Source organism: Tupaia chinensis, unplaced genomic scaffold (assembly GCF_000334495.1).
Source record: "Tupaia chinensis unplaced genomic scaffold, TupChi_1.0 Scaffold149383_1, whole genome shotgun sequence".
NCBI classification, from domain to species: Eukaryota; Metazoa; Chordata; class Mammalia; order Scandentia; family Tupaiidae; genus Tupaia; species Tupaia belangeri.
Genome location: NW_006209227.1, coordinates 2,579,048 through 2,589,751, shown reverse-complemented (window position 1 = coordinate 2,589,751; position 10,704 = coordinate 2,579,048). Strand labels below are relative to the sequence as shown.

The 10,704-nt window shown below is 54.9% G+C and overlaps 1 protein-coding gene across 1 annotated transcript in view; it reads right to left on the bottom strand.

The window, feature by feature from the left end:
• The window catches only part of INPP5D (inositol polyphosphate-5-phosphatase D), a 151,916-nt gene that overhangs the window by 124,442 nt on the left and 16,770 nt on the right, over positions 1-10,704 (bottom strand). Inside the window, exon 2 of the mRNA XM_027769352.1 lies at positions 5,595-5,658. Coding sequence (XP_027625153.1) covers positions 5,595-5,658 — 64 coding nt within the window. The remainder of the gene's footprint in view (positions 1-5,594; positions 5,659-10,704) is intronic.

Below are 10,704 nucleotides of genomic sequence, written 5' to 3'. Positions count from 1 at the left end.
GGGGGGTGATAATTCCCATCCGCTTCAAAGTGGGGGAGAGAAAGAGAACGCAAAAGAACGGGCTCCCTCTAGCAGAGCCGATACCGCTCGCCTTGGAGTGTGCACTCGGCACGTCTGCGACGGAATTCGCGGGGCAGCAGAACGGGGGTTCCGCAGAGTGCTGAGGGAACACGGGGTCCCCAGAACTGTAAATCCAGCAGAGGATCCTGAGGGTGTGTGTGGCAGCTCCAGGAGGCGGAGCTGGGATTCAGAGCTGGAAAACGGACCTGCTCATGCCCCGAAGCAGATTCCATCAGTCAGTCAGTCAAAATACAGCCCCTAGAATGTGGTGCTCATGGCCCCTCAACCACTGTGGACCTCCCAGGGCGCCACGGACTCAGGGCAGTCTCCGGTCGCTGGGCCTTTCTGTTCCCTCTCGTTGTGCAACTCCAGGAAGTGTGTGTTCGAGCCACATCCTCCGCCGTGGCTCGGGCGGAATCTTTGCTCCACTTGGTGACCACTCAGAACAATAACGGCTGCCACCCGCTTCCTGAGCTTAACAACAATGGCCCAACCGTTCACGCTCCCGGACGACACAGGGGACAGAGGAGCTTTTACAAAGTTGTTTTGTTTTCCCTCTCCAAAGGTCGCACTGCCCAGGGTGACATGTGGCCACCGTCAGGTGCTAGGGTCTGCGTCATGGTGTCAGCCTCAGAGCTCAGCTGTGTGCTGGAGCCTCCGGGCTTCTCTTCCCAATGAGGGAGAATAACAAAGCGTCTACAGCTGTGATCTAATTCGCTCGCCATCTAAGCCGGCATCGAGGCCTCGGGGCTCCTGTCTTAAGCAATCAGTACCCTGGGTACAGCCTCAAGCTCCAGAGAAGACAGGACGTTTGCACAGAATGTCACCGTGCCACGGGATTATGGGCGGGTTTCACTTTCTGCTTCCTTCTTCTTGGTAGGAGGGATGTCAGGGAGAGAGACAGGCTGACGGGCTATTGGCTGGAGCCCAGGACCGCCTTCACGCTGGGGTGGCCTGGGTTTAGGCAGCCATCTGTGTGGTTCACAAGCCCCGGGCCTGTCCTCTGTCACTGACCCTATATCTTCCTTACCCTCCCCGAGGATGCTCATTTCACAGGCGGCAGCATCCGGCATTCGCAGCTCATCCGGCGTCAGGAGCTCAAGATGGCGCCACTTCCCTTAGGAGACACTCGCTCTTCTTTCCTAGCTGGGAAAGGAGCCCCAGGCTATGCAGACACCCTGGTCTCTGGGGTGGGGGACTCAGTCCTGAGGGCCTGGACCGTCTGCCTGCTTCTGACCTCACACAGTGCTCTAAGCCCTGCTTCCCCAGGACCAGGACCCAGTCTGGAAGGTTCCCAGGGTGCATGGGGCACAGCAGTTGGACAACCACTCAACAACCACGCAGGCTGCAGGGCAACCAAAGTCACGGAGTCTGGGGCAGATGGGCAGAGCTGAGGGAGACCCTTTTCCACACTGTCGCTTCCCGCCAACCCCGCACGGTCTAGGACCTTCTAGAGCACCTCTGGCCCTTGTCTGTCCACCCCCTTCTCTGTGCCTGTACCCCACTCCAGCTCCATCTCATTCTTCCTGTTAAAACTGCCCCCCACCTGACGTTCCCGCTTCCTGACTTTTTCTTCCCCCACTTTCGTCTTCCTGTTTCCCCCTCCCTTTTTCCTTCTTTTACATGTTCTTTCCTCTCTCCTCTCTCCATCATCTCTGTCTCTCTCTCGATATGAACATCCCTACAACCTCGTTTTCTTCTGCATTCCCTTTCCATCTCCCCCAAGCATCACAGAGAACTGACCTATCGCTGTGACTTTGCGTGACCTCTGATCCTTCTTACAGTGAGATGGTGACAGTGGGGGTGGGGGTGGGGGTGGCAGCTGGACAGCGGCCGCTCACCCGGGCTGGGTACTTGACCTCCGTGGACCATGGCACATGGAGGCCTGTGAGTGATTCCTGCTCTCCAGAGGCATTTCTGATGGCTGGAGAAACCTGGACGAAGCCAGCTCCCAGCTGGGAATGGAGTCAGCTTAGCTCTGGGTACCTCAGTGTCTTGCCACAGGGCCAAGTGACATCTGTGGTCAGATATCACCCACACCATGTGAAGGAAAAGAGGCTACGCTCCTCAAGAAGCTGCACGGCCCACCTCCCTGGCCCCCGGGGCAGAGCGTAGGCCTGTCCTCCCCAGGGCTCCCAAGGCCAGCCAGTGGGGAAACACTTTCTAGGCGGGAAGAAGCAGGCTCCGTGGGGAGGCAGGAGACCTAGGCGTGAGCTCCGACTTCCGCAGGTCTCGGCCCCACGCACACCTTCAAACAGGGCTTGGGGGCAGTGACAGCCGCACCTGCCCTGTCACCTCTGATTTCTGTACGTCTGTGAGGGTGGAGCGAGAGGGACGTCTCTGAGTGTCGGGCCGCTCCTCTCCCTGGCCCACAGCGGCCATCATGGGCACGACGCGTGGGCTGACCTCACGGAGGCCGTTCGTTTTTGAGACGGAGACCGAACCGCAGCAGGGTGAGTCGCGGTGAGCAACCTGGGTGACAGCTACGGCCTCCAGGGCTTCACGTGGCAGCGTTTTGGGCCCGAGTCTTATTTTGGGAGCCCCGTATTCTGATGGCTCAGAACACACTCGGGCAAAAAGTGAGTTATTTAGAAACTGTGGCTGAGCTCAGAAAAGAGTTTGAGGTTTTGCCCTAACATGAAAAGAGGAACTTGAGTTAAAATAAGCAGCGATCAATAACTGCTGAAGCTTCCTCAGAGGGTCCTGACTTGGCTTAATTGGGCATAGCTTTCATTTGCTCTTCTAGACACTTGCCCGTGTTTATTTTAGGAAGTGAGTTTTCAGAGGAAGGCCTGTCCTTTCGGTGGACACTCATTCAGACCATGGAGGCCCACGGCTCCCTGCATGTCAGTTACCTGGGGCTGGCCCCAGGCCTGGTGCAGGGTCGGGAGTGTGCGTGACCAGCGGGGCCACCCCTCTGTCTGAGGGCTAAGCCGCGCTCTGCTCCAGGACTCGGCCGTCTCTGAGCCCAAGGCAGCCAGTCACACTGACGGGTGGCCCCCGTGGCCCAGGCAGAGAAAGCCGTTAGTGCCTGGGCCAATCAGACTCGGCCTCGGGACTGGGAACTGAGAAGCGAGCCTGCAGGGAGGGAGAAACCAGACCGCAGAGCAGAGCTGAGTCACGGTGGGTGGCAGCTGGGCCAGGGCCCCAAGGCCTTCTGGTCCCCAGTCCCGGGCGGTGCCCGAGTGGCCTCTCCCTGGTTGCTAAGCACTTCTCCATGAAGCCCACTCATCCGTCCCAGGACCAGCGAAAGTGAGTCCCCACTACTTGAAACCACCAAGCCTGGTGAGACCCTGGCTTTCCAAGCTGTCGCAGGACCCGTGGCAGACAGACACCCAGGTCATGGAGGACAGACTCCAGACACCGTCTACACCGACAGGTCGTGGGCATGACATCTACGTGAGAAGCCACAAAGCCACGTCTTTTCCAGTCATACTTAAAGTTTCCTTCACTTTGAAGGAATAGAAGAAACCACAAGGGGAGAAGAGATCAAAAGCGTTGACCAACTTTTAACTTGAGAGCGCCGAGACTCAGCAAACCTGTTGAGGGTGCCGAGCCAGCCAGGGAACTCACACACCTTGGCCTCAAAAACGCTGCAGAGGCCGAGGCCTGAACAGGCTGCCCCTCACCTGGCCATGTCCCTGACAGGGACAAACATGCCGATGACAATGGCTGCCACTCACTTGCAGGGCGCTTCCTGCATCCGAAATGCCACCATTCACTCTGGGACTTTTAGCAAGGACCAGACTAAGACAAGGGGACGCCCAGACAAGCTAAAGACCTTCCCATGGGCCCTCCCCACAGAGGCTCGTGGTTAAGGGAGTCAGATCCCACATGGACAGCCCCATGTTCAAGTCCCTGCCCTGGTGGCTTGAAAAACACATTGGGTGCAAGTGCCTGTGTGCTGAAACTGCCAACGAGGTGGAGAAACAGAGGAGAAGGCCATGGCCATGCCTCACAGTGTGGGGAGGTCTCCCTCTTTCTCTGGCCAGTGGGTGCACCCTCTGTCAACTGAACAAAATAACAACAGCAACAAACTTCGCATTGGGTACCCTTTGACTCTGGTGTGGAGGCACCGGCAGGCAGGCCAAAGTAACTGGACACCCCCCCCCCCGCCTCTACCATGGCAGCAGTTCTGCATCCCCTGTGAGAGCCCAGCAGAGAGCAGCCCAGTCCCCTGAGAAGGCAGCTCTGGGACCTGCAGGCCTGCTCGAGCCTGCCCCTCAGTCTCCTACTCTCCCAGTCAAGTGGCCTGCTGAAGCCCTAGAGCCCTCTGACTGCCGTGACCAGTCTCTCCGAGAGGCCATCTGCTCGCCACGGCTTCTGCCTCTTGGCACCTCTCTGGATGTCTTTGTGCCAAGGACCTGCCTGCTGCCAAGCCTGGAGTCCAGCCATGTGTCTATTACCGCACCCTAGTTCTGCACAGAGTCAGGTTCTAGAAACCAGTGGCTGTGCCTTCCCCGCCCTCCCACTTCTGCTATCCTTGCAACTGAACCCACAGACCCTGTCGCTGCCTCGCAAACCTGTGTCTACAGCTGCTCTGCTCAGAACGTGGATTCACGCCACCTGATCGTCTCTTACCTTACCATGGTCCCTGAGGGCTGAGCCTCTCACACATACGCACGCGCATGTATAGCACACGTACATGTACACACACACATGCACACATACACGCTGTTCTCTGCTGGTGACCCTGAGGCCATCGTCTTCATTCTCCCCACTTCTACGTTCTCTCTTTTTTTAAGAGATACTTTTACTATAGGGTGTGTGCATTCACCAGCGAGACAGAGAGACAGAAAGCCAGAAATCACTCCCGGGGGAGGATGACCACACCCAACCCCTTCTCCTCCATTTTCTTCTTGGGGACTTTGGGCATGCATGCACATGTACCTGGTGTGAGTATCAAGCCACTGAGTATAGGACTTGAACCATGGTCAACTATGCAGCAGTCCAACGCCCCAACCACGTTGCCACCTTCTGGCCTCTCCACATTTTAAAAATGTAATACAAGTCACACCCCTGGTTTCCACATCACTTAACTGTCATACATGGTGTGCCACATTTTTGGTATTTGTGACGCAAACAGGGCGAGGGTGGCCTTCCCTGGTGCAGGTTGTGCAGCTGATTACGTGCACACTGGGACCCTGCATGGCCACCCAGAATCCAGGAGGGTCAGCCGTGGCCTGAGCAGACTCTAACACATGAAAAGGCGTGTCGGCAAGTCCACGTCCCACGTTCCTCCTCTGTCCCAGACCGCTCACTCTCGTTCCCTCAAGAGCATGAGGGAACGAAGTCGCTGGACATGGCCACGCACTGCTCTTCCACTCTGGGCATCCTTCCTCGCCACTGGTTCCTCGTCACACCATGGGCGCTGGTCACTGTTGGCCTGGCTGCTCCATCACATCATGGAGCAGGTCATCTGGAGGGTCACGCTCACTCGCCGAGCCCCCACGTGCCACTGCTTTTAGGCTGCTGCTCCTCTTCCACCCCTTCTCTGCCCAGGTAGGTTCGAGTCAGACTTAGGAAGGACTTACCTGAACAGTGAATTTATCGTCTTCATTGGGCAGAATTCTGTATGTGTAAACGCAGTTCCGATACCTGAAACAGACCACAGACTTATGAGAACCATGTAGGAAAATCCAGCTCATGCCACCCAAAAGGCCACAACCTCCTGATGTGGCTGAGGGGTTGGGCCCTCAGGGAGCATCAGGAAAAGGCAGACAGGGCCGTCTGTGCCTGGGTGTGGGGCTTACAGGACTCTCGAGAGCTATGGGGTCTGATTTAATGGGGTGGCCATCTGGGAGGGCTTCCTCAACTTCTCAGCTGCCTCAGTGTCCAAGAGAACAGAGCCAGAGAGGGTGACGGAGAAGAAAGAAGTCTCTAGTGGGGCCGAGTCTGGTGGCTCTTGGCACTTGGACATCAGGCTGCAGATGGACCATGCTGGCCCGGGAGGCTCACTCAGGGCCTCCCTCCTGCAGGGCTTCCCGCTGCCCCTACATGGCCCCATGGTCTGCTCTCCCAGAAAGTGGCCATCCCTGTGCCCCAGTGGCAGGTGAGAGAACCCGGGATTATTTCTAACAAAGGTGAGTCAGGAATTCCACAGTGTTCTCTCTCTCTCTCTCTTTTTTTTTTTTCTTTTTTTTGGGAGAGATTTTTGCTATAGGGCGCATGCACTCGCCAGAAAGACAGAGAGAGACATAGAGACAGAAAGCGGGAAATCACCCCCCAGGGGGGATGGCCACGCCGCAATCCCTTCTCCTCCATTCTCCACTCGGGATCTTGGTCACGCATGCACACGCGCCCGGCGTGAGTTTAAGCCACCAGGTCTGGGACTCGAACTGCAGTCGATCACATGGGAATCCAGAGACATAGCCATTACGCTAACTGCTGGTCCCGAAAGCCTTCTCTTTCAAGAAGCTCCCCCTTTCTCTGGTTCAGGGACCCGCCCTTGAGGAAGAGGCGCTGTGTACTCTCCTAAAGGCTTCTCGGAGGAAGGAGGAGTTGTCAAGTCTGAGCCCTTCGGAGCTGACCACACTGGTGCGTGTCTGCAGCTCCAGCCCATCCCAGAGCCTGGAGCGGGGACAGCCTGGGAGGGCAAGCGGTGTCTGGGGGAGGCTGTCCAGAGCGTGTACTCTCATAGCTGCTGGTCTGTTCTCTCACCCACATCGCTCTCCTCCGCCCTTTCCTGTACTTGGGGTTCTCATGAACCTTCAAAGCCTTCACCATCTGACCCCACTAGGCAGGGGCCATCAAGACAGCGCTTCACTGCAGGGGTTTCACAGACGTAGATTACCCTCCCGAGTCAGCAACCCACCGAGCGTTTCCGTGTGTTATTGTCTAACCAGACTTAAAAAATTACGCACTAGTGGAGAGAAACACAACCACACAGAACGCTAGAAAATGAAAAATAAACACTTCCTTCCTCCCTCTTGGGAGCCCCGATTCTGCGATTTACTACTTCTGCTTATAAATCGGTCCAGAACTTTGAAACATACCCACAGGCTAATGCAAACATATCTATTTACATGCCTGATGTCATATTAGGTACCTTTTCTGAAATGTGATTTTTTTTTCTCACCAGAACAAAAGTCTTAGAGATCTTCCCCAGTCAGCTGAGGGAGCTGACTTATTACCGATCTGGTCTGCTACCGTGTGGACGTGGGGTCACGTATGTGGCCAGACCCTGATGACAGACACCATAGTCACAATCTTTTATTTATTTATTTATTTTGGAATTATTTGTTTAACTCTATTGATTATTCATTTATTTTTTAATTTGACCAGAGAGAGGGAGAAAGCGAGAAAGTTCCACCAGGTCCAGGACTCGAACCATGGTTGGCCATGTCTAGCACCTTAAATACCATGCCACCTGCTGGTCCTAACGATCTTTTACTTTTAGCATTTTGCTATAAATAATGCAGCAACCATCGCTGCTCCCAGACCTTGGAGTGCAGGGGTGAATTTGCGGTTTTGATTCCCTATCAGCGACCTATTGGTGTGTAGACTGAACGTGTTCACGTATGTAACGCACTGAGAACTGTGCCTGGCTCACGCTGGCCTGCCTCCATCACAGCTTGTTAGTGCCTGTGGAGAAATCACTAGAAGGAGACAGCTGGGCTGCAGGGCGTGGGCATTTTCTATTTTGACAGAGACTACCAATTGCTTTCCAACGAGGTCGTCACTTTTTCTCTTACTAACTGGATATGAAAGTGTCTATTTGCCCACACCCTGCCGACCGACTGTTATCAGATATTTGAATCTTTGCACATCTGAAAGAAGACAGAAAAATCATAGCTTGCTTTAATTCGCCTTTCTTTAGAAGAAGGGTTCAGTGTGTTCTCATGTCTAGCTACTTGTATTTCTTTTTCTGCGAATTCCTTTTCATGACTTTGGCTCTGTTTTTTTTGTGTGTCATGATTTGCTGGTTTATCCATAAGACTCTCATAGATGCTGCCATGTATTTTGGAGTGATTTATTTTTAACGTTGCTTATTTTATGGGCTTTAAAGCTGTGTTTAACCACTTGATGTGGCCAATTTTACAATCTTTTATTTTATGGATTTTGAGTCGATGGATGCTTAAGGAAAACTCGGACAGCGTTTTGGCTGATTCACCTTCACACGTCTCTTCATTTCACGCAAGTGGGCTCTTTTCCTTTCTCCCACCCCGTTAGTGCCCATCTTTCTGCTCCCTGTCTTCACTCGGGACCCTAAAGTGACAGACACCACAGTCACCTTGTACCTGAGATGGCAAAGATGCATCCCTACTGTGTAGCCTTGTCTCCGAGGACACCCCTGGACAGAGAACCACCCTGACCAGTGAGCCCCTGTACAGAGCCTGCGGCTAGCTCCACCCTGCTGGCTCCTCCTTCCTCCAGGCACTTCCTCCAGTACATATGCAAATGAGGCGAGGCCAACAACTGCCTCTTGTTTCTTTTCTTTTTTCTTTTTTTCTGCTATAGAGTGGGTACGCTCTTTTTTTTTTTTTTTTTTTGGAGAGGTTTTTGCTATAGGGCGCGTGCGCTCGCCAGACAGACAGAGAGAGACAGAGAGATAGAAAGCAGGAAATCACCCCCCAGGGGGGATGGCCACGCCGCAATCCCTTCTCCTCCATTCTCCTCTCGGGATCTTGGGCACGCACGCACACGCGCCCGGCGTGAGTTTAAGCCACCGGGTCCGGGACTCGAACCGCGGTCGACTACGTGGGAGTCCAGCGACATAGCCATTACGCTAACTGCTGGTCCCTAGAGTGGGTACGCTCTTGAGACAGGGAAACAGAGAAAGTAAAGGAGCACCCCTCAGGGGAACACCATGTTGCAATCCCTCCTCCTCTGTTTTCCTCTCCGGATTTTGGCCATGTTTGCACCCGTGCCCGGTGTGTTTTTCAAGCTGCCAGGTCTGGGGCTACAAGCCACTAGTCAGCCACGTGGGATCCAGCCGCCTTCAGCACCGTCCCACGGGGCTGCCCAAGCACAGCCTCTCACTTGTGGAGGGCGGCTAATTTGTGGAAGGGCTTGGGAGGCCCAAACAGCAGCTTGTGACAGACAGAACACAGAGGGACAGAGAGACAGGCAGTCACACAGAGCAAGAGACCCTTTAGCTCAATGGAGCGCAGCAGACAAGCCTTCCTGGCCTTTTCCAAGAGGTTCTGGAAACAGCAACACGAAGCAGCAGCTCCACGGTCCGAGAACAGGTCAGAAGTCGACAGCGAGTGCGACAGGCAGGGGAGATCCCGCTAGACAGACACCGCAGTAGCTGCGACAGCCCTGCAGGGCCCACGAGTGGCTGACACTGTCCGAGGGAGGGCAGAGCGACACTACCACTGAGCTTCCACCGCCACACTCACCAGTGGGGAGCCACAGTTCCACACTGCGTTCCAAGGGTGCCGGGGGTTCTGCAGGGAGGTGAGGGGCACACCCACTTGGCCTCCCCACCCAGCAGCAGCAGCATTGCACTCTGGTTCCACATGTACACTCGACCACACATGCACACGTGTGCACACACAGCACACACATGTGCATGCACACGTCACGCACACAAACTGCACATATGTGTGCATAAATCACAGTACACACATGTGTATGCACAACATATGTGTGTGAACTTCAAAAACTTTGTGGGAAATGGAATTAAAGTATGTGTTTAAATTCATACAAAAAGTTCTAAAAGTCATATGTACTTTTTGCATAATATGCATTTCCCTTGAACTTTTGAAGACCACTTACACATGTGTACCCATACAACATACACGTACACCCACACAATCTTTCATGCAAAGCGTTTAAAGCAGATGCCACACCGAGAACAATCACACCGGGGCCTCCCAGCCCCTCTCAGCTCTTCGCCTCACTTGTCACAACTTGCGATGTTGTCACTCCGCGGAGTCCGCCCCATGACCGGGTCACACTGCAGGGAAGACTGTTCGAAATGTCCCCATGGGAGGGTGTGACGTGACTCGGTGGTGACGCACTCCTGAAGGGAAGCTGGACCCCATGGCGACCACAGCCTGGAGCCCTGCCTGGCCAGTCTGAAGCACGCCAGGCATGCACGCGAGTGCCCAGGACCGGACAGAGGGGACCACCGTGTGGCCCGACTCTGTGGAGGGGGCTTTCCTTCCTTCCTTCCCTCCTCCCTCCCTCTGTCTTTCTCCCCCTCTAGTGTCGGCACAGGCTCCATCATGAATAAAAGGAAAAAATGTTAAAAAAAATCATTTCCAGGCCAGCTGCTGATGTGGTGGGAGGGTAGCTGTGTCCCACGTAGCCAGCTGTGCAGTTCAAGTCCCGGACCTGGTGGCTTGGAAAACATGCCAGGCACACGTGCATGTGTGCCCCAAATCCCGAGAGGAGCATTCCCGCAGGGGTGCTTTCTCCCTCCCTCTCCTCTCTCTCTGGGGGTGCACACGCCCGCTGACGAGTGTTTTCAAAAGTGAAATTCCCATTGGAAGTCCAGGCCAAGAATGCACCGGGCTTAGCAGTACTTCCCTCACCACCGAGCGAGACGGCTCCACTCTCACGTGATGGGGCTCTCATGTGACGGGGCTCCCACGTGTACGAGGCTCTCATGGGTAGGGGCTCTCACGTGACAGGGCTCTCACATGTAGGGGGTTGTCATGTGATGGGGATCTCACGGGTAGGGGCTCTCACGTG